The 23,942-nt window shown below is 36.8% G+C and overlaps 2 protein-coding genes and 1 pseudogene across 2 annotated transcripts; 1 reads left to right on the top strand and 2 right to left on the bottom strand.

The window, feature by feature from the left end:
• The first annotated feature begins 4,361 nt into the window (after positions 1 to 4,361).
• On the top strand, positions 4,362 to 6,191 carry LOC116107794 (annotated as a pseudogene).
• A 1,236-nt stretch (positions 6,192 to 7,427) lies between these two features.
• Positions 7,428 to 8,235, bottom strand: LOC116107793 (glutathione transferase GST 23-like). Its single transcript, XM_031394085.1, has 2 exons — positions 7,904 to 8,235; positions 7,428 to 7,784 (listed from the first exon to the last, which is right to left on the bottom strand). Exons 1-2 carry the CDS (start codon positions 8,213 to 8,215, stop codon positions 7,428 to 7,430), a joined length of 669 nt encoding a protein of 222 aa, XP_031249945.1. The 5' UTR covers positions 8,216 to 8,235.
• A 2,051-nt stretch (positions 8,236 to 10,286) lies between these two features.
• LOC116107809 (probable glutathione S-transferase) lies at positions 10,287 to 11,171 on the bottom strand. The gene is made up of 2 exons (XM_031394096.1): positions 10,824 to 11,171; positions 10,287 to 10,736 (listed from the first exon to the last, which is right to left on the bottom strand). The coding sequence occupies exons 1-2, from the start codon at positions 11,133 to 11,135 to the stop codon at positions 10,365 to 10,367; spliced, it is 684 nt and encodes a 227-aa protein (XP_031249956.1). The 5' UTR covers positions 11,136 to 11,171; the 3' UTR covers positions 10,287 to 10,364.
• Positions 11,172 to 23,942: the final 12,771 nt, after the last annotated feature.

Here is a 23,942-nt window from a genome sequence, read left to right as displayed (position 1 = left end):
TGGGGACGGGAGTGACTCCATCCCCATGAGTTGGGCTTGGGGATGAGAGTTATCCTTGCCTCTGGGGATGGGCCGAGGATGGAAGTGGGAGTTGAGATCGAGAACAGTGCAAGGGAATGGGATCCTCGACCCACGCCCATCCCTGATACATGTACAAGGATAGATTTATCAGTAGGTGTTTGTTGGTGTTTTTAGGGAGTTGAGTAATGGAAAAACATGGAAATCAATGCCAATAATAGATTTCTTGGATTAAGACAAAAAAGAATGTTTGTTTACAATAAGAACTCATTAATGAATGTAATGAACTCTCTTCCTTGCTTTGTTTCTCTCTTGTTATGCTTATTTTCCTTATGTCTAAAATCCACCAAAGCCTTCAATTTATACTCATCTTGAGCTACACCACGTGGCACTCATGTAGGCATGCTTGTTACATGCCCTTGTGACCTTGCCGAGGTGGCATTCAAGCATTACCGTAGCTGGTCAACCCCACTTTATTTACTTGAACTTTTTACAAGTAATAAATGGATTGTCTAATTTTACTAAGCCATGATTTGGGCTAACACTTCTAGGCTAATCTTATCTCATTAGCTAGACTGCACAGGACGACGCCTGCAAGTCCACTTTATAGGGTCTTAACGTCATTGGACCAATTCTAGGCTTCTCAGGCCCAGTCGTAGATCCACCATCTCTTGGGCTTATCAATTAGGGATATTTGAACTTTATATTATACTAAAGATCATGACAATTAGAAAAAGAATGAGAAGTTTTAGATAAAGATAGAATAGTATTATTCCTTATTCAATGATTCTAAAATTTTCCCCTATTAATCTAATCTAATGTCGATCTGTTAAGAATTTCGATCTTTATGCAATATGCTATGTTGGTGCCTGTGACGAATTTCAACATGAATGTAAACAAATCCTGTTTATGATTAAATTCAAACAAATTTAGTTTTATTCAAATCTGATGATTCCCAGTATCGAATCAGGTATAAATTTTTTAATCCTATTTACAGGTCTGTTTAACTATTTACTGATTAAAATTCGATCGGTTAACTCATAAAATTTTATGAGTTAACCGATCGAATTTTAATCAGTAATGGGTTTTTGAAAAATAAAATAAAATTGTGATGTGTTATAAGGTAGAAAGACAAGTTAACAAACATTAATACCCGAATTAAATTCGACAGAAAAAGAAATTAAAATGAAATGTTTGGTTGGTCAAAGTTGCTTCAAAATTTCTTTGAAATCTGTGGAGAGTCTTGACTTAATTTAAAGGAAAAATTTACATAAGATGTATTCACCGTCCATTAAAATAAAGACACATGTTGTTAATTTTTTTAATTACATCTTATGGTAAATATTAATCAACTTTAGAAAAAAAAAATGTATTAATCAACTTTAAAAAAAAAAAAAAAGAAATTAGAGTAAATGAATATTATATATCAAATTGGGTTTTGCATCTTAATAGCCTTACAATTTTTAGTTAAAATTCATTTTTAGTTATAACGAACAATTATTTTCTTTATCACATTCTAACATTACAATTTTCCTTTTTCTTTCTATCAATCCCTAACAAAGAAAAATCATAATCTATGAATAATAAGACGATCACAATTCTAGGAATAAAAATAATAATAATAATTTAAAATAACATAATACTGATACCAACTCAAGCTAACACAAGACAGAGGCTTATTATTTTATTACCTCTCTTTTAAAATATAAATTGACAAAGACACTCTTTTATATATGAGTCAAACTTTAATTCTAATTAGACTAAATAAGCTTAGTTTAATCTCCAACAACAATTCCATCATTAACCACCCCTTGTAGTATGGTAGATTGAGGGATGGATTGAGGAGTTAAAAGACCAAGAGGTCTTGGGTTCAGATTGTAGCAAGGGCAACGGGTGGCTACCAATTACCATACCAAAAAAAAGAAAAGAAAAGAAAAATTCCATCATTCCTTCCTTCCGTTAATAAATATTTTCGTACCAACATTATTTATCTAATAAATTATAGAGTAAATGACATGTTCCCACCCAAGGTTTGGTGAATGTTCTTACCTCTGGTTTCATAAATTTCAGATTCCCACCCTTATATTAACATAAAATGATTTAATGTAATGGTTAAAGGGTAAATTGATCATTTAAACTGCATTAAATTTGAAATAAGAATGAAAATTTTAAAATAACCCTTAACATCTCAAATTTCTCTCACAAGCACCCTCCACATCTCAAGTTTGAAATATGACTATTGTACCCTTGCGATAGAAACGCGACTTGGCAGCTCATGGACGACAAACGGTGAGTGGGAGAGGCCAATGGAGGTGTAGGTTTTGTTAAGGCGAGGATGGGGGTTCGAATGGTTGTGAAAGGGGTATTTTCGATGTCAAAACCAGCCGGAATCTGGTCGTAAACTTGGAGAATCGTGCGATATTGTTGGGGCTTTCAGCTGGTGATTTGTGGGTGCATTAGAGTGAGAGTGTGAGATTTTTTGGTGATTGTGGCATGGAGGTTCTGCTGGTGGTGATAGAGGAGTTGGTGATGTCAGAATTGGCCGAAAATGGCCTTGGAGCGACGATGGGTGAGAGGAAAAATCGCAGAAATTACGCATTCCTGCTACCTTGGTGGGTGGCAGTTAGGCAAGGGTGAGGGGTGTCGCTCCTAGTCTCTTTCATGCCGTTGCTATCGTGGCTTTGGTCCATCTATGGTTCTGATTATGGTGGCTAGCGTTTGTCTAGCTCGTAGGGGTGCGATGGACAAGCTTCCATCTTCTAAGGAGGTTTCTGATATTTAGCCGCCACAATCAAAAGTAAAAGTTAAAGGGTAGTTTAGTAATAACATATTCTATACTGTGTCAGACCCTAACAGTGTTTATTTATGGGTGAGAATCTGAAATTTATGAAACCAAGGATAGGAACCTTGGGTGGGAACATGTCGTTTACTCTAAATTATATATAAAGTTGTTTTATTTTGAAAAAAATTCCAACCCTCCCTAACATAAATTCCTGGTTTCCATCCCGATGGTGATGGAAAATGATTAATGATAATCGGTAGTTATTCATACATCATGATGATAGTTGGATAAAATAGAACGTTTGATAAATATGTGATTATATATGACATTATATCATTGAATGGTCTCATTATGTCAATAAAGTGAGATTACGAGACTGTCTCATATAAATATTTCTCAAAAATTAAAATAACATTTCTATAAGTTGCAAATAGTTCATCATGTCGCTTTAATTTAGGAAAAGACTGAGTAATTATATGTGAAGCCAATGAATACATGCATATTACTTTTCTTTCATCAATCTTATTACCTAACTATCAAGGTGATATAATTTAAAAAAAAAATGATTGCCAACATAGTAGAATTTCGTTAGCTTAGTGCATTGTATGATATCTCTATTTTACTCATATATCTCTGTTTAAAATGAATATGAAGAGATATATAAGTTTTATTTAAAATTTTAACCTACAAATTGATAGAATACAAAATAAGTGGATGAATGTACATATATATAAACCAATTTATTAGTATAAAAATAATTATACCTTATTTATTTTATATACAACTTCGTGAGAAATATTAAGATATATAAAAAAGATAAAGAAAATAAAAATGATAACAATAAAGATCGGCTCATAATCCAATTTTACAAACTCCTTCTCACAATCTTCATGTGATAACCCGTAATTGGTCAAATGAGAAAAGTCAATAGAAACTAATTACAAACTATTATATCAAGATTGTTAAAGAAAGTTTGTGAGATTAGATTATGATTATGGTATTGCCCAAATGATAAGTGAGAGAGCGAGAAAACGAGTGTAAAAAAAGTGTCTACTTAGCGGTTAGCATTCCTCGTAACTATTAGTTTAAGAATTACTTCATAACGAGTAATTTCAAAGTTATTACAACATTGAAATACTGATAAGATGAGGAAGAACTTACACAAGCATCGAAGAAATTTAATTAGTCAGATGGATATGGATATGAAGATTATGAAGCGTGGATAAGTCATAGGCCCATCGGACTCGTCATACAGAGCCTTGGTTATTCGGAGAGGTTCCATTTCCCCTACAGACTTGAAAACCATCTACATACATTCTGTAGAACATACCCAATTGCATGAAATATTCTGCGCTCAACACCACCGCGTACCCCTAAAGCATCTATTATGCGTTTACAAGCTAGGACGTAATGACATTTTTGCATGCATAAAAGCCAAAACACTTCAACAAAACTATTCACCACGTCCTGAACCATCATCAATTTTTTAAACCTATAAATACCACTCTCTGTAGTCCTCTCTCATTCACAAAAAACCTCTAGTTCTATCTACCTAGCTACTATGGGTTATTCTTCTTTGCTTTCTTTTAGTCTTGGCTTTCTTCTTCTATTTCATTGCAGTTTTGGTCAGATATAGGTTGTAAATTCACAGCAACGACAACAGCAGCAACGCTTCCAGACTCAGTGTCAAATCCAGAACCTCAATGCTCTTGAGCCCCAAAGGAGGATTGAATCAGAGGCTGGTGTTACCGAGTTCTGGGATCAGAATGAGGAACAACTACAATGCGCTAATGTTGCTGTGTTCCGCCACACTATCCAGAGCAGAGGCCTCCTAGTCCCCTCATACAACAGTGCTCCTGAGCTAATCTACGTTGTTCAAGGCAAATTCGATACTAGAGCCTTTAATATAATTACGATGTGATATACTTCTGTACTATATCTAAATATATAATGACATGATCCTTAACATATGAAAATAACATATTTGTAATGATCAATTCAGGTAGGGGCATTCATGGAGCTGTATTCCCGGGTTGTCCTGAGACATTCCAAGAAGAATCACAGTCACAGTCATGGTCATGGTTCTCAAGATCAGGAAGGAGTCAGCAATCAGGAGAACAGCACCAAAAGGTCAGGCATATCCGGGAGGGTGATGTCATTGCACTGCCTGCAGGAGTAGCTCACTGGATTTATAACAATGGCCAGTCCAAGCTTGTTTTGGTCGCGCTTGCGGACGTTGGCAATTCCGAGAACCAGCTCGACCAGTACTTTAGGGTAACAAAAGCAACATTAATTCTATCAATTTACTTAGTATATATAGCAATATTGTCTATAATTCTGTAAATTATTCTTTTTTGGTGTTATGTGTATGAAGAAATTCGTCCTCGGTGGAAGCCCACAGCAAGAAATTCAAGGTGGTGGTCAGAGCCGGAGCCGGAGCCGAAGCCAAAGCGAAAGCGAAAGCCGAAGCAGCAGAAGAGGCCAGCAAGTACAGGAAAGTAACAATATTTTGAGCGCCTTTGACGAGGAGATGCTCGCACAATCTTTCAACATTGACACTCAGCTAGTCAAAAGATTGCAGAGAGAGGAGAAGCAGAGGGGCATTATTGTCAAAGTCAAGGAGGATCTTCAAGTACTATCACCGCAGAGACAAGAACAAGAAGAAGAACAAGAATACTCCGATAATGGGTTAGAGGAAACCTTCTGCACAATGACACTGAAGCACAACATCAATGATCCATCACGTGCTGACGTCTATAACCCACATGGTGGACGCGTCACCAGCATCAATGCCTTCAACCTTCCCATCCTCAGATACCTCCAGCTTAGCGCCGAGAAAGGCGTGCTTTACAGGGTAAGAAGATAATTTAATTCATATTAGCATCTCACAGCGCGCGTGTCCAAATTATTTTAAAATTTAATTTGCTAAATTTTAGTTGCACGCTTTCAGAATGCTATCTTGGCACCTCACTGGAACTTGAATGCCCACAGCGTAGTCTATGTCATAAGGGGCAATGGCAGGGTGCAAATCGTCTCAGAGAACGGAGAATCGGTATTCGACGAGGAAATTCGTGAGGGTCAGCTGGTGGTTGTTCCACAGAACTACGCAGTGGTGAAGAGAGCAAGCAGCGAGGGATTCGAGTGGGTATCATTCATGACCAATGGACTGGCAAAGATCAGCCAGCTGGCGGGACGTGTCTCAGTGTTTAGAGGGTTACCATTGGATGTTATCGCGAACTCATTTGATATTTCCAGGGAAGATGCCTGGAGGTTGAAAGAGAGTAGGTCTGAGATGACAATTTTCGGTCCAGGGTCGAGGTCACAGCGAGAGAGTCAGAGCGAGAGGGAGAGGGAGAGCGAGAGCGAGAGGGAGGAGAGGCAGAGACAGTGAGTTAAGTGTGTGAAATAAAATATGTATGTAGAGGTTAAGAAATAAAGGCCCTAGTACGAATGGGGTTGAAGAACTAGACTGCGGAAGAGTGTACCAAAGTTTTATGGCCGACTTCAATAATGAACTAATGTTTCTTTAACAATCAGAATAAGTGTTTCATCTATGATTTATATGTAGCCTTGCTACCACTATGTTCTACAATTTTTTTTTTTCATTTTAGGGTGGAGACAAGCTTAGATAAGAAAAATTAATTAACATGGATGGTCAGAAATAGAATTTTGTGTGAATTTCAACATTTAAAACATAATATATGATTAGCTTATTAACCATACTATAAAAATAATATCCTCTAGATTTTATAATGAAACAAATGATAACTAAAAATTTATATAAAGAGATTACACATCTGTTATCCTTTATGGAAATCCTCTAATTTTGTTTTGTTATAATAACAACCAAGAGGTCAATTATTAGTATAACTAAGAAAATCAAAAAGAGAGACAAGTTAATTAAACTTCATTAATTTTATGTCAAATTAATACATAACAATACAATCAATTAATAAAATAAAGATAAAGATAAACTTACATAATATAACCATACATATATATAAATATAATGAAAGATTTGAGATAATTTATAAATGACATAGTAAAAAAAAAAATAATAATAATAAAAGGCAAGAGAATTATGCATAATTAAGGAGGGGTATTACTAGAAATTTTTAAAATAAATTAGATGGATTAAAAAAAAAAAAAAAACGTGCTAGAAGCCCCACCATGAAGTTGGTAGGCAAACTTTGAAGTTAAAGTTTGATGCTCGATAACCAACCCTTGGGTGGTCGAGTGGTTCTATAGAAACTCTTAGGTATATTATTCAAGAGGTCCTGAGTTCGAGTCTCTCCTCGGTTGCTAATAGGGTGACCATTGGAGCTCTTACCTGTTCTGTAGTTCCAGAGTCTCAAGAGATTAACTGAAATACACGTAAACTGGTCTAAATACCTCAGTTATATGAAAAAAAAAAAAAAAGTTTGATGCTAGATCCCGACACGAACCACATACAAGACACGATTAAAACTGCATTTATATAGCATCAAAGTTTCAAGTACATAATCCATTTCTCTCCTTACAAATTCAGGACTTAGCATAACAATACACCTTTCTCTAAAGAGAAATTTTATTGCGTTCAATTCCAAGCTTGACTTGAACATTTATTATCCTTCGGTTTCGGATTATTTTATTTGTCAACACCCGATGCAAATTTTGGGTGCTCCTCAAAGTAAACACGCATCTTGTCTCTGTGTGGTAGGTTATCTTTGATGACTGGATGGCTGATAAATTTGGCCATCCAAGCTGTAATGGCTGGAAATTTCTCTGGGTTCAGAATCTGCACAGACCCGACTTCTTCCAAGACGGGTAGCCAGTGAGCAATCCATCCAAATGCCAAGTCCAAATACCCAATGCTCTCTCCTTGAAATTGCTTCTTTTCTTTCAGCGCTCCCTCTATCTTTTCCAATGCTTCTATTGATTCTTTCAAAGCCGTCTCTTTTAACTCTCCTTTGGACCACATTACAGCCCATGCAGCATCCATAAGCTAAACCAAAAATAACAGAACGGTCATAAAATTATATACGGATCATTTCTTAAAAATTATATTTTCAATTTTAATGAGATGTAAAATTAACAACAATATGAATAAATAGAAATAGTTACCTTCTCTTCAGCAAATTTAGCCCAGAAACGTGCCATGGCTCTTTCATAAGGATCTTTAGGCAGCAAGGGATTTTGTTCCCAAGTCTCATCGACATACTCAAGAATAACAAAAGACTCAGAGATGACTTTGTTATCATGAACAAGCACAGGAACCTTCTTATGAACTGGATTCAGTTCCAGTAGCATGGAGCTCTTGTTAAAGATATCTTCTTCAAAGTAGTCGTAATCAACACCTTTCAGCTTCAAGGCCCATTCTACTCGAAATGAAAAGGGGCTACACCAGAATCCCAAGAGCTTCACTTGTGTTGCCATTTATAATTTTGCTGCTTCTGTTAGTGAGTAGCCTAGTGCTATATCCAGACACTTATATGCAAAAGTTACCAGACGGCAATTTTGACCAATTGAATATTAAGATTAATTTATGGCGGCGTGTGGAAAACATTACACCTTTAGATAAATAAAAGTCTTCTGCGACGAACCAATTAGGTGTCCAAACGTATCGAGATTCGAGACTCTCCAATGTGATAACGACATGTGTGGTTATATATTTATAAAATTCTTTCTTTGATTTATTTATAACTATAATTTATTTATTATCATTCATTAACAACTGTCATTATAAAATGTGGCTTTCATACTCAATAATAGATGTCTTTGTTTAATTAGACAGTCTCACCACAACAAAGTCAAATGGTAAGATTGTCCACATTTTAATATTTTTCATAGTTTAAAAAATATTAAAATTTAAAATATAAACAAAATAAGTTAGCATTGCGACTAATGGCCAAAGACAATGCCAACGTCACTAGCTTTGAATGGACCAAATCGAGGCTAGGCCAAGTCATCGCGTTGCCTCGGTCTAGCTTACATAAACTAGATCAAGGCTAGCCTAATTAGAGTAGTCATCTTATCGATAGTTTTAGGGTTTTAAGAGATTAATCGAAGTATGTACATATAAATTAGTCTTAACATTCCTGATTATTAAAAAAAAAAAAATTAAGGGTATAAAATAATTTTATACCCTTATATAAAACCAAATAACACTAATTATTGATTAAGGTTCTTTGAATTTTGTGTACTTATTTTTTGATAGTTTCGAAAACATTGTAATTTAATAGATAGTTTTCCAAAAGAAGACGAACCTCCTTGGTCCTAACTCATCATTAAGATTTTATTTATTTTGTTCTGAGCAGAGCCGTCTCAAGAACATTTGTGACCCTAGATAAGAGTTACTTTGAGGCATTTTTAATAATATAAGCATATATTAAAAAATTATTTTAAATTTATTTTTCTTGTCTTTTGAGATGCAAAATCATCAATTAAATTTTTATATTTAAGTTTAGAAACCAATTTTTTTCAATTGATAACATAGCCAAATTACCTAATCTTTCTTGTGAGGGCGAGAGGTGGATGGCGGGCTACCGGGACTAGGTAAGTGAGGGGTTTTGGGGAGGGGGCTGAGGGGACGAAGATGTTGGTGTCGGGGAAGGTCAACGACAGCGGATACGTGCCGAAACTGTCGCAAGCGGTGAAGAATGAAAATGGGTTGCGAAAATCAGCAAAAATTAACCAAATTGGGGGTTGTCAAGGTTGTGAAAACGTTTTAGAAATGATTAAGCGATGAATCCGATCAATTTTGGAGAGAAAATTGACCGGAATCATCACTGCAATGTCAACAGCGACACTATGGCGGTGTAGAGGAGTGGAGATGCAATGTTTTCATTATTTTAGGGATCAAATGGGTGTTTTAAAATTTTAGACATTTAAATAACTAGTTTAGTTAAATTATAGGTGTGAATGGAAAATATGAAATATGGTTTTTTTTGTAAATTTACGTAAAAAAAAAGTATAATGAATTTGGACTTTTCTGGCTTTTTTGGGGCCCTTTGGATTAGTTTTGATAAAAAATTAATTTTTTTTAGACTCAATAGTATTTCTGTGAATCTATTTAAAAAAATTTTAAAAAAAATTTGGACTCTTTTTTGGGGCTTTTTTTTTTTTGGAGCCCTAGGCAGGTGACTTGCCTGCCTACCCCTTGGGCCGGCTCTGGTCCTGAGCTCGACCTCTTTGTTATATAACTATAAATTTAAGCCGAAACAACAATATAAATTCTTAAACTTTTCTAACATGAGACTGAAGTTTCCATGTGGTTAGCATTCACTTCTCACAAAACCATATCAGGAATATATTTTATATTTTTTTCTTTTATTTATCTTAATCAATTTATTAGTAGTTAATGAAATTAAAATTTCACGTGGAAATAGAAGTTGACGGTGCGCTGTTGAAGGTTAAAATTGATGTAAGATCACGAAGTTGAAGGGAAGATCTCATCTAAGTTTGATACAACATAAGTCTTTCTTGAAATTCATATAATTGTACAACATCCCTTTCTTTCAATAATAATACAAGTTCATTGCATTTCAAGCTTTGTATAGTCCTTTTCATTGACTGAAAATATTAATTAATTTTCCCTTTGCTTTGGGTAATAGCTGTTATATCTGGCTTCCCTTTTCTCGTCAAAGTAAACAACCAGCTCGTCCCACGGTGGTAACTTGTCTTTAATCACTGGGTGGCTGAGAAACTTGCTGATCCAAGATGTAATCGCTGGAAATTTCTCTTCCTTCAAAAGCTGCATAGACCCAACTTTTTCCATAACGGGTAGCCAGTAAGCGATCCACCCAAGTGCAAGATCCAAATACCCAATCCCCTCTCCTTCAAAGTACTTCTTCTCTTTGAGCTCTTCCTCGATCTTTTCCAAGGCTTCTATTGATTCTTCAACTGCCTTCGCTTTTTCCTCTCCTTTCAACCACGTTGCCTTCCATGCACTCAATAGCTACACCAAAACGCACAAAGTACAACAAAATAATAGTGAGCAAAAATGCAGTATAACAGAGGAAAACAGATGAACAGAATTATTTACCTTTTCATCTCCATATTTGGCCCAGAAACGTGCCATGGCTCTTTCACGAGGATCTTTAGGCAGCAGTGGATTTTGTTCCCAAGTCTCATCGATATACTCGAGAATAACATGCGACTCAAGGATTACTTTCTTGTCATGAACAAGCACAGGAACCTTCTTGTGGATTGGGTTCAGCTCCAGGAGCCTTGTGCTCTTGTTAAATATATCTTCTTCTAAGTACTCATAATCAACACCCTTTAGCTTCAGTGCCCATTCTACTCTATACACATATGGGCTAGTCCAAAACCCCAAGAGCTTCACTTCTTTTGCCATACTTTTCCTGCTTCTGTTGGTGAGGTGCCAGTGCTATTTCTGTATTTTATACAGATAAATCGTCCGTCTTTAGAAATTATATAAAGCTAGAGTCAGAAGCAAATTTTGACTGGTAAAGTAATGAATGATCTGCTTGGAGCACAAGCCGCGTCTATACTTTGAAAATTCTTAAAGAAGATGGTGTAGATTTGCATAAAGAATGTTAACAAGATTTTCAAAGGGCATCGGAGATTGATTCACTGTAAAATAGCAATTTTATGTTGACTTGAAGGGGATGTATTTGGTGATTCACCATTTTAATATGAGTAATGTTATAGTTACCAAAAAGAGTATATCGAATGACGTGATAAAATCTTGATCGTCGATTAATATTAATTTATAATTAATCAATGGTTAGTATTACGTCACGTTATTTGGTGCATGAATTCAGTATACTCCTTTTGATAATTGTATTATTTTCCTTATAAAAAACTTTTTTAAAACAACATTTTCGTCCTATTCTTTTGTATTCAAACAAACGTGTCTTTATTTTTGTTATCAAAGTTCTCTAATGGATTTCACTACATTACACGGTGGATGCCGGCAAAAGTAACCCTGTTTTGATGGGTCAATGAAAATGACTTGACATTGTATTGTAAGGAATACTTCTTGCTTTATTTTATGGAATGAAAATTAACAAATAGATAAGCAAACAAAAGACTCTTTTAAATTAGGATGTTCGTTGACTGAAAACAAGAAACTAATTACTTAATTATAATATGTACAAATTAATCAACTAATTAAACTATATCTTAACAAAAAATTAATAAAAAAATTAATAAAATATTTCCAATTGAAGATTCTAGTGCGAAATAGAAAAGGAAATGCAAAAACAAGAAATGTTCTAGAAAATGTAGCTCAAGCTGAAGATAACTAAAACTGAATTTTTCTGTATTGAATGAATAAATGTACAAAAACAGAACAATTTGTTCTTTTATAGACAAATACAAAACTCACCATTTAGTCACTACTTTTAAACTTTACAAAACACACCATACCTAACATAACTTGTAATCTGTACATAAACAACCTTGCATACTAAACCTTATACTCAATATTCTCCCTTAAACCAAAGTACTATAAAACCTTGCTTACTCAACCATACCTTATACTTAATATTCCCTCTTAAACTAGAATACTATAAAACCTTGTTGACTAGACCTGACCACCTTTTTTTTTGTTTTTTGTTTTTTTTACTAAAAAAGGCTATAAGCTTTTATCAACTCCTCAAACCAATCAAAAGATTGCATAAACTTCCATTTACCAACAGCAGATGCATGGACCAGCAGCAACAGCTACAAACCAATAAAACTCCTCAAACCAGCATTGAGTAGCAGCAGCAAATGCATTTACCAGCAACAAAATTGCAAACCAACAAAAAAATGCAAACCAACAAAACTCCATACAACTGCATTTACCAAACTGCATTTATCACAACTTCATCTCCCAAAAATGTATTTATCAGCAGCAGACCATATCAAACCACATCAGCAGATACCAAACTCATATAAACATACATCAAAGTATCAGATTGCCAAAAAAAGCTGTATTTACCAGTAGCAATTCACTAGTAGACCATTCTATCATACTTCAGTACAACACAAGAAGCTACACAACTTCTCACAACTCCTTAGTACTCCAACTACCAAACTATTACTCAACTCTATTACTCCAGTTTAGTGTTCTGCTGAGCAGCATAATCCGATAAACTTGAAACAGTAAAACTTGCAACTTTAATGGTAAAACTTTCAATTTAATCTTCATACATGCTCTCACTAGGAGGAAGTTCTGATGTAACATTTAGCTTCTCCCTTAACATGAAAAATCTGGAACAAGGGAGGGCCTTAGTCAGGGCATCTGCAATCTGATAGGCAGAAGCAATATACTGCACATGTAACAACTTCCTGGTAACTAACTCTAACAAAGTTGACATCAATCTCAATGTGTTTTGTCCTAGCATGAAATACTGGATTAGAAGATAAGGCTCCAGCACTCATGTTATCACACCAAATGATGGGTGTTTTACTTATGTGAATGCCCAATTTTGCAAATAAATTTTGAATCCACACCAGCTTTATGGCAACTTGACTAAGTGCCCTATACTTAGCTTCTGTGGAGGACAAGGACACCACCTTTTGCTTTCTAGAAGACCACTGGACCAGATTTCCTCCAATGAACACATTGCAACCACTAGTAGATCTCCTATCTGTTTCATCTCCAGCCCAATCAGCATATGCAAAAGCTTCTAATATAAAGGGCTACTTCTTAGTAAATAGAATACCATACTGTAGAGTACCTTTAACATATCTCAATGTCGTTTTGCAAACTGTCCAGTGTACTTCAGTAGGTTGCTGTAGGAATTGACTAAGCTTATTCATAGCAAAAGCCAAGTCTGGTCTAGACAAAGTCAAATACTGTAGGCCACCAATAATGCTTCTATAAAGAGTTAGTTGATCAAATACTTTGCTCCCTTCTTTCTCAAGCTTGAGACCAGTGGCCATAGGGGTAGAACAAGGTTTGGATTCTGCCATACCAGCTTTGATAAGAAGATCTTGCGCATATTTGGTCTGTGTAAGAAGGAGACCAGAAGAACTTCGTTTAACTTCAAAACCAAGGAAGTATTTGACTTCCCCAAGGGCTTTAAGAGCAAACTTATTATCCAGATCAACAACCAATTGAGATATAAGTTGATCATTATTCCCTGTCACAAGAATATCATCTACATACACTAGTAGATACATGAGTGTGGAGTCATTCTTATAGAAAAACAAGCTCACATATGAAATGGAATTTGTAAAACCCCAATCAAGCAAGGCAACCTTAAGTTTATCAAACTAAGCTCTAGGAGCTTGTTTGAGTCCATACAATGCTTTATGCAACCTACAAACTTGCTGAGGACTTGCTTTGTTTGTTTCACAACCAAAATAACCTTCAAGGGCTAACATAAACACTGTCTCTGTCAATTCTCCATTTAGGAATGCGTTATTGACATCTAACTGTTGAATGGTCCAACCCTGATGAACTGCCAAGGACAATATAACCCTGATTGTTGCTGTCTTGACTACAGGTGAAAATATGTCAAAATAATCCACACGAGGTGTCTACTGGAAGCCTTTGGCTACCAAACGAGCTTTGTACTTCTGAAGAATTCCATATGAATTCAACTTAGTCTTAAAAACCCATTTACAACCTACCCCTTCATACCTGTTTCATACGGAACAAGCTCCCAAGTGTTATTCTTTAATAAAGCTTGATACTCTGCGTCCATAGCCTATTTCTATTATGGACAAAGTAAAGCCTCAGTGACAGATTTAGGTTCTAGAAGAATCACATTGCTAGTCACTTCAGCTTGATAAGCAACAGAAATGGACTTTGGCTTATAATGACCTATTTTAGACCTAATAAGCATTGGATGGGTATTGAGAGTTGAAGTAGCTTCTAATTGAGTACTAAGGAAGTCTGAATTCCGAGAAGATGTGACCCGAAGATGTGCATCAGAAGGAGAAGGCAGACTAGAATCAAACTGAACACTTTCTGATAACCCAGGAGAATCTATCAAGTGCGGTTGGGCAACATCATTATGTAATATACCTGGTGAAACAGTAGGCCTTGGAGAATTTGAAGTAAAAGCAAAAGAGAGTAGTAAACTCTCCTATGGAACGATAGGGCTCGAAGATTTTGAAACAGAACCAAAACTAGTAGAACCAGTTGGCACTGACTTTTGTGAAACAATATGTCTTGAAGGGGCTGAAACAGAACGAAAATCAGTAGAGCTAGTTGGCCTTGACTCTTGTGAAACATTATGTCCTAAAAAAGCTTGAACAAGAGCAGAAGAACTTGGTAAAGTAGAGGAATGACCACCTATTTGTGGTAAGACCCAATGACCAGTAGGTATACTTGTAGAGTGATCATTCCTAGTAGGAAGAATAGTTGATGTAATAGCAGCAAAACCAGTCTTAAATGGGAACTCTGTCTCATTAAACTTAACCTGCCTAACAATGTAAATTCTACCGGTGGAGGAAAGACAAATGTAGCCCTTGTGAGAGAGACTATAACCCAGGAATGCATATTTTTCAGTGTGATAGGAGCGTTTGTGTTTGTTGTAAGGTCTTAAGTAAGGGTAGCAACTACAACCAAAAACTCTAAGCTTTGTTTAGTCAAGTTCTTGGTGAAACAAAGTAAAATAAGGGGATACAAAGTCAAGAACTAAAGTAGGTAACCTATTTAGCAAATAAGTGGTTGTACTGAAAGCTGCCCACCAATATTTCACAGGCATACCAGCATGAGCCAAAAGAGACAATTCAAACTCTGTAATGGACCTATGCTTCCTTTCTACTCTCCCATTTTGTTGATGCAAATGGGGACAAGAATGCATAAACATAATCCTATTCTTCTGAAGATAACCTGTAAAGCTTATATACTCACCACCCCAATCGATTTGTAGGCATTTTAACTTGTATCCTAGCTATTTTTCTACAAAACAGTGAAATTGTACAAATGTGTCACAAGCTTCTGATTTAAGCTTCAAGGGATAAATCCAGGTGAATCTATTAAAATCATCTTCAAAGATGATATGGTATCTAAAACCTTCTCTAGAATTGACTAGAGCTAGACCCCAAAGATCAGAATACACTAGTTCTAAAGGAACTATTGCTCTGGAAGTGGAAACAGGAAAATGTCATTGCTGGAGTTTTCCATACTGACATGCTTCATAGAAGAAATTTTTATTGCTGGACAAAGAACATTTTAGATTCAGCTTGTCCTAAACAATATGTAAGGTTTTAACATGTGAATGGCCTAGTCTTGCATGCCACAAAAAATCTAAACTTGCAACTTTATTCAAACTTTTGGAAAAATTACAGTTATCAGAACTTACAACTTTATTACAACTTGTAGAGAAATCACAGTCAATAGAAGAACAAAGATTAGCAGAACAGAAAGTAGCAAAACTTGCAGCAGAATTTGCAGCTTTATTTGAAGTGAGTGAACCATCACAGACATCAGGGAAACAAGGCACAACAACTTTTGTGATATAAGAGACAGAAGCATCTAATGTAAAAAGTGCAGTAGAAGAACAGGAGACAGAAGTCGCTGGTGAGCTACCAGAGTATGTGAAGTCAAGTCGATACAGTCCATCCTTAACTTTCCCTCGAAGTAGAACAACTCTACTATGCTTATCTTTTACCAAACAATGATTAGCATGAAACTCCACAATTACATCATTATCCTTAGTGATTTGTGAAATACTAAGTAAATTTTTTGCAATCTTAGGAACACGTAAGACATCCCTAAGATGAATAAGTTTGTTAGCATCATAAGAATGTATTAACAACTTACCTTTATGAATGATGGGAATAGATTCTCCATTACCCACCTGCACCTTTGAACTCCCTGGATGAGTAGACTGAGGACCAAATTAGACCCATTGGCTGTCATATGATTTGATGCCCCAAAGTCCATATACCAAGACTGATCCTAAAGAGTCTGCGGTGTGGCAACAACTTTACCAGGAGCCATTGAAGCTAGAAAGCTATCATTACCAACTCTAGATTGATGAACAACAAAAGAATCAATGCTAGGATTATTGTGATGTACAGGACCAGGTGAATTTTGAAGAGTTCCTAGAGGAGAGTAAAATGTGTTTCCAGTTGAATAATGAGGTGGTTTGAAACCGCAGGTACTGAATAGTCATGAAAACCAGGAAAATAAGCAAACAAGGCTTGAGCAGAATCTGTAAGTCCTTCAGCACCAACATTTGAAGAAGAAACTTGTGGATTAAATGTAGCAGACTATGGTTGAGAATTATAGGAAGACGGAACAAAACCCTGATAGGCTTGATCAAACCTATGATAACGTTGTATGGCCGAATGTCTTGGTTTGCCACACACTTGACAAACCAACCTTGGTTTAAAGTAGCCTCGGCCCCTACCTTTGCCTTTACTCATGTTATTATTATACTAAAAAAGTCCAGGAGAAAAAGGCTGTGCATTAGGCAAAGGTTGTACATTGCTCCTTGATAACCACTGTTTTCAAACTCAACACTTCTTGATGTAGTGTGAGTACCACCATAGGTAGGAACACCACCATTAAGATTATTTTGATAGCTATAACCCAAAATTGGAGTTGAGAATCTTGACACTGATGTTTTAAGAACAGGTGCTCCATTAAGTAAACTTGGACCAGTATTCGAAGTAGATGAATTAGCATTATCTTGCTTGGAAGCAAAGAGAGCTGAATTAAAATGCTCATGAAACTGTGACATAGCAGTATGTTGTCGTTCTAACCTCATTTCATGCTTGTGAAGCATGAATTGAGCTTCTTGAATACTAGTAGTGCTACTGTTGTAAGTCAAGTTTGCAACTACAGCATCATATTCTTTTCTTAAACCATTCAGAATATACAAAAGCAATTCTTCATCTCCTAGATTCACACCACTAGCAACTAACTCATCTCCTAATTCTTTCATCTTAAAGACATATTCATTGACACTTATGATTTCATTAGTAGTCTGTAACAGGTTTCTAAGGTGTAAAGTCTTGGCTTTAGAAATGGATTGAAAATGCAACTCCAAGGTATTCCAAATTTCGTAAGAATTGGTACACTTAGCAACATGCCTAAACATGGATTCAGAGATTATAGACGGAAGCCAACTTACCAAAAATTGATATGTCCTTTTCCAATGAAAATACCTAAGGTTTGGTTCTTTCATCAATTCCTCAGATTTAGCAGATTTACTAACACGAAACATAGGGGGACAGGTGTTCTCACCAGTAATGAAACCGTCAAGTTCTTGAGAGGCCAAGGTAGGACAAATTTGTGAATGCTAGTGACCATAATTCTTCTCCACTAGCTTCACGAAATCGTGGGAAGTGTTGACTGAATAGCTGAACTACTTACATTCCAACAACTAGCTTGTTCAATCTCCAATTTCAAAGCTGAATTAGAAAGCCAGGATTTGATTGAGCCATTGACACTTGTCTAGGGTTCTGATACCATGAAGATTCTAGTGCGGAATAGAAAATAAAATGCAAAAACAAGAAATGTTCTAGAAAATGTAGCTCGAGCTAAAGATAACTAAAACTGAATTTTTCTGTATTGAATGAATGAATGTACAAAAATAGAACAATATGTTCTTTTATAGACAAATACAAAACTCACCATTAGTCACTACTTTTAGACTTTACAAAATACACCCTACCTAACATAACTTGTAATCTTTACATAAACAAACTTGCATACTAAACCTTATACTCAATATATGTAATCGTTCTAATTCCAATCAATATTGTAGGCATGCATGCAGTAACTTCTTCCGTATGTAAATTATTTACAGGCGACGAGGGTTTCAAAATAGTGCAATCCATCCAACTCTGGCGAAAACATGGGCTTCTGATGACTCTCCTTTGATGGTCCGTGATCCTCTTTCTTCTGATTCAAGTTAAGACTACTTGAATAATCTTTTGTGTATTATTACTCTCCTTGGTTGTACAATTCCAAAAGGCTCTCTCTTGCTTTAGGCTCAGGTAACCTGCATAGAACACATCAAATAAACTGAACATCGAATTCATCCTTCGTATTTTTGGTTGTACTTGTTTGTTTTGTAACCAATAAACGTACTATGAAGATGAGAAGAAAATAAAATATTTTCCCTTATTTATACTAATCTCTACTACCTGAAAATGTAAGGAGAATCTTATCATAATAGGGAACTGATTTTTATTTGTAAAAGTAATTCTACTAACATAAGGTAATTTGGATGAGAAAACTAACCAGCAAATAGGATTTCCAAATCTATTATGCCAACTATCCATTTCATCTTTTATTCTTCTTTTTATTTTCAAAATAAAATAACTCATAAAACCATTCACCAATCAATTTAAATGTGTGAGAAAATCTTTGAAAGATTTTTCGGTGTATATTAATTTTTTTTTTTTGATCTTTTTTCCTTGTAATATATATAAGCTCCCTACCTAGAACTAGTGAACCTTAGGTAGCCATGACTTGGAGCTCATGAATGAATTTTTGATTGGGACAACTTGAAGCTTAACAGATGGAGGAACTTAGTTCTCACCGGTAAGTTTAGTATAATATTTATGAGGGGTTAACCAGATTGTCTGACTTTTGGCTTGCTTTCATTAGGTTTAGGGTTTGAGTCTCTTATGAACACTTACATGGTTAAAGAGCATTATTTTTCACTTTAAAGAGCATTATTTTTCACTTTCTGAAGATACTAACAAGGCTGCATGAATTATTTTTTTGCCTCTCTTGAAGGTTGTAGGATTAGCCGACCAAGTTTCAGTTTCAAATTTGAAAAGATCGATCAATGCAAGAATTTGATTAAGATAAAAGACGGATGGAGTCATGATTTTGATTAAGTATATGAGTGGTGTTATTTAAGCCCCACCCAATCTCTTTTTAAGTACCAATAATAATTTTTTAACAATGTTACATATTTTCTAAATATATAATTACTAAAAAGGGTATTTAATCTTTTTTTTTTTTAGTAACCGAGGTATCCAAACACAATTGCCAGTCGAGTTTGTCTAATCCTTAAGGCCATGAAACACTCTACAAGCCTGGTTTTTATCCTTTTTTTTCAATAGGGAGACAAATAAGGCATTTTGTGGGTTTATTGATCAATCTAAATTTGGAAAATATGAGAGACTTTTTCCAGACCAAGGACCTCATGAAGCTAAGGATAAAGACAACATATCAAGGCATAATTTTTCAGTGCGAGTTCTTAATTACTTTGTCTAATACTATGCTTTCTTAACTTAAAATCTTCTCTCAGCATGTCAATAGGACTGTTGATGCAAAAATACACCAAGTTGAGTGATCTGATCGACCTTTTTCAAGATCAGAACTAATATATGCGTGATTTCAAGTAATCAGCAATATGTAAATGGAAAATGCAGTAAAATAAATGGCAAGAAAGTTTTTAAAGTGGTTCCATGAGTTGCACTCTTAAGCCTATGTCCATTGTTTTTGTATTTGTTGTGAGAGCTTACAATAACAGTCCTAAAATAATTTGCTAACCCCTTTCTCATAGTTGGAGGGGGGTTATATACAAATTTTGTACAAAGGAAAGAGAAAAAAAAAAAAAGGGATCACAAATAAGTTTGAAATGCAACTCCGATATTCTCGCAATTGGACGTTGTGATTGTACAAAGACTATTGTCAATCTGATCCTTTCTGAGATACTTGGGATCTGAAGTTATTTGTGAATTTGTTGAACAACTGTAAGGATTGGTTGTGACTAGCTTGTGCTAGGTCAAGCTACAACTCGATGAGCTTATGCTGGGTCGGACAATTAGTAGAGTTGAGTTGATTCTGGGTCGAGCTATAACCTTGTAATTCTCCGAGCTTGAAAAAAAAATCACACACAACATCTGCCCCTAGTATTCGGTGCTCGTTTCGAGCTTCGAAGACTATCGCTCGATTTGATATCAAGCTTAGTATTCATCGATAGGGCACTGAATGTAGTCAGTCGAGCTTCGTGCATCGAACTCATCCCTAGTCGATGTACTTAACACTTGATCTTTTCTCTTCTGTGACATTCTTGACAAACTCAGAATTTGAAAAGGAAGGGTATTTGTGTAAATTCCACGTGGTCATGTCATATTAAATGCGACAGCCTTTGGCAGTTACTCTTTGTCGTGTGTGGGCGACTATAGCTATCCACGAGTGTAGTTTTGGCGATGTACAACGATAGTTATGATTATGGCAGTTTGATGGTTAATTACCCCTCGCAGATGATTGACACGTGGCCACATCCAAGGGCCAAGCTTGCTCGATGAATGGAAGGCTGTGATTCACTATAGATCAAATGCTATGATCGAACCCCGCCCTTTTGTCTCCCAAGCAAATGACTATAAAAGTGGGCGAACTCGTCAAAAAGCCTTCACACTTTGCAAAAGTTATCAAGCTTTCTTACTTATTTAGTCACTATTTCTTCATCTTCACGGTGCTTTTTCGGCGACTTCATCTCATCTTTCAATTCGGTAAGACTTCTTTCCCCTTATTTACTTGTTTTTACAACTTTTCGTTGTTCTGGGTGGCTATTGTCGTGGCCACATTAGGTTTTTCAGGGTTTTGCTAGGGTTTTAAAGTGTGTTTCTGACGGTCTTGGGTTTAAGGAAGATTTATGGTGGTGTCGGCCACCAAAGTCCTGGTAGGTCACGTATGTCTGTTGTCCGATGCGAGCTACCTTGGGTGTTTGAACTGAAAGTAAAGTGTGGATTAATCATTGATTTTTTCAAGTTTTGACACATGTTTGCTTCTGTTTTAGGTACCTAGAGGTGCTATTGTAATGTCATTAAGTAGCCACTCCATTGATTGCATGTTCGATTCTCCAGTGGGCTTGGCAGTCCTTAGGGGCATAGTCCATGGGCTTTCCAAGGATGTCATTATGCAGAGCTCGGACCCCGATGTGGCAGGCTCTTCTGACCACGCCTCTACGGAGGTTGCTCAGTCGAAGAAGTCTCTGATTCATAGGCTGCACAAGGAACCACAATCCTTGATTGATGCCGAGGATCTTAGGCGCATAAATGAGACTTATGCGCCTCAACTCAATTTGAGGGTTCCGAGAGGCTTCTCCTAGAAGAATCCCCCTATAGGCTGCATGACAGTTTTCTGAGTCCCTTCTGACGTGCGGATGTCTATCACCGCCCATCATTTCATCAACAGCGTTTTGAGACGGTTTGACATCGTCCCTCTCAGTTGTCCGCAAACTCATACGTCATAATCGTAGGTTTGTACATAGTATGCCAAATTGTCGAGTTGGGCGAGCCGTCTATTGAGGAGCTCCTTCATTTGTATAAATTAAAGAAAGGTCAAGACTAAACGTACTACCCCCCAAGGTGAGGAAGGTACATTATAACAGTCTGGTCGACATTCTAAAGAAGGTCCCACATTGGGACTTTCAGTTTTTCTTTTATGAGGCAGGGGAGACTGGCGTTTTTGTTTCAAAGCTAGTAACACTTCGACCCCCAGTGTGTGCAAAGAATGTTTTCAAGCTCGATAGTCGAACTGACTAAACTTCTTTACTTTGCAGTTAACGTTGAGCATAATTTTCTCCTCATGGCAAGCTTACAGAAGCTTCAATGCTTCAACGATCTCTTTGACAAAGAGCACAACGTCAACAAGATTATCTCACTTCCTTGATTAAGGGTGTACGGTTTTTGTGCAGACAACGCCAATTTTGTCACCATCCTTGAAAAAGGTAAAGTGTTTATTTGCTCGTGCTTTTTTCCTTTATGTAGGTTGTTAATTCTTTGCTTCTCCTTTTGCAGAAATGTGGGCTTAGAAACCGAAAGGCCTGAAGAAAAAAACGGCAGCTTCTAGGGCTGCCAAGAAGCCATTGATTGCTCCGACAAAGAACCAGCCTACTGATGCTGTTGGAATGATCAAGCAGGGTGCCTCGCATTCGACCTTTAAGCGCAGTAGGGTAAAGCTTGGGGAAAGCTCAAGTACGAAGAAGTTCGCGATTGCCTCCAAGGCAGTCAGTGGGAAATGTGCCCTTAAGCCCCCAATAGAGCTAGTGAAGAAGACTTTCGAGCCATCTGGAGGCTTCGGGAAGCAAAAGGTGCCTGAGTAGCATGATAGCTCGGGTAAGAAAAAGTTGACCTAGTTGTAGGGAGGCTCAGGAAAACAAAAGGTTGTTGAGCAGCGAAGTGGCTCGAGGAAAGGGGGTCGTAGGGCAGGCTAGCAGCCCAAAGAATTTTGTGGCCAAGGATTTGGCTAAGAAGAAATCAATTCCCATGGGTGAAGCTGTCATTCTCATCAGAAGTAAATCAAGCTTGCCTCAACAAGGAAGCAAAGTGATGGACGCAGCAGCTTGAGCTGCGGTTGATGCAATAATCTACCAACTCCCTAAGAATATCAATGTCAGGGCTACGATAGTTAGGGATGCCATCACCCTGCGAACTTTCTTGGGCATTAGGGATTCGTCTCTTCCATAGCTGCTGGCTTGGGTATATAGCTATGTGACAAAGGTATCAGTAGTTCGCCCCCTTCTTCCTTTTTTATATATGCTTTTTTTTATTTCTCGCTGACCTTCATATTTTCTTTTTTAGGCCTGCGTGGCGAGTAGACTTCTCTATGATGAGTGCTATCCTACATTGGAGGGTATTTATAAAGGATGGCAGGAAGCGAAAATGCTTAAAGAGGATGACTTGGCTAGGGCCGATGTAGTAGAGAAGGAGAAGAACTCGAAGCAGGCCGAGCTTGAGTGACTTAAGGAAGAAATGGTGACCTTTGGGGTCAAGGAAAGGGAGTTCCTTGACAAAATTAAGGTGAGCGAGGCCACTCGGGTAAAGGCTGAGGCCAAAGCGATCGAGGCTGAGAACAGTTTGGCACAACAGCGAGATGCCAACAATAAGCTAAACTTTGAGCTCACCTTGGCTCAGAAAACTACCTTGGATTGGGAGGCAAAGTTCAAGCAGATCTCACTCAATCTTTCCCAAGAGGCAAAAGGTCGACAAAAAGCCGAGGCTGAAACTGAGTAGCTTAGGCTCGAAATTGGGGAGCTAAACAAAGCTGTCATGAATCGAGCTTGGAAGACGTTGGTCTTTCTTATATAGAAGTTGTGGGAAACTCATCCCTTGGTCAACTTCTCATTCCTTCTGCGGGCTTATCAAAGGGAGGTCAATTGGATAAGGACTGAGGCTCAAGGGATGACCTATGTTTACTCGGATGATTTCAAGCCTGATGGTAAGGGCGAGGAGGAAGTCGAGGAGGGCGAGGATTATGCTAGCGTGAAGCGGGAAT

Source organism: Pistacia vera, unplaced genomic scaffold, assembly GCF_008641045.1.
Source record: "Pistacia vera cultivar Batoury unplaced genomic scaffold, PisVer_v2 Contig548, whole genome shotgun sequence".
Taxonomy (NCBI): Eukaryota; Viridiplantae; Streptophyta; class Magnoliopsida; order Sapindales; family Anacardiaceae; genus Pistacia; species Pistacia vera.
The sequence above is the reverse complement of the archived record's forward strand: the minus strand, read 5'-3'. Positions and strand labels throughout refer to the sequence as shown.

Excerpts from the sequence above, each read along its gene's own strand:
- LOC116107793 (XM_031394085.1), bottom strand. The coding sequence starts at position 8,215 with ATGGCAACACAAGTGAAGCTCTTGGGATTCTGGTGTAGCCCCTTTTCA. Across the intron at positions 7,785-7,903 it reads CTAAATTTGCTGAAGAGAAG|CTTATGGATGCTGCATGGGC; the intron begins GTAACTATTTCT and ends TTTTTGGTTTAG.
- LOC116107809 (XM_031394096.1), bottom strand. The coding sequence starts at position 11,135 with ATGGCAAAAGAAGTGAAGCTCTTGGGGTTTTGGACTAGCCCATATGTG. Across the intron at positions 10,737-10,823 it reads CCAAATATGGAGATGAAAAG|CTATTGAGTGCATGGAAGGC; the intron begins GTAAATAATTCT and ends GTTTTGGTGTAG.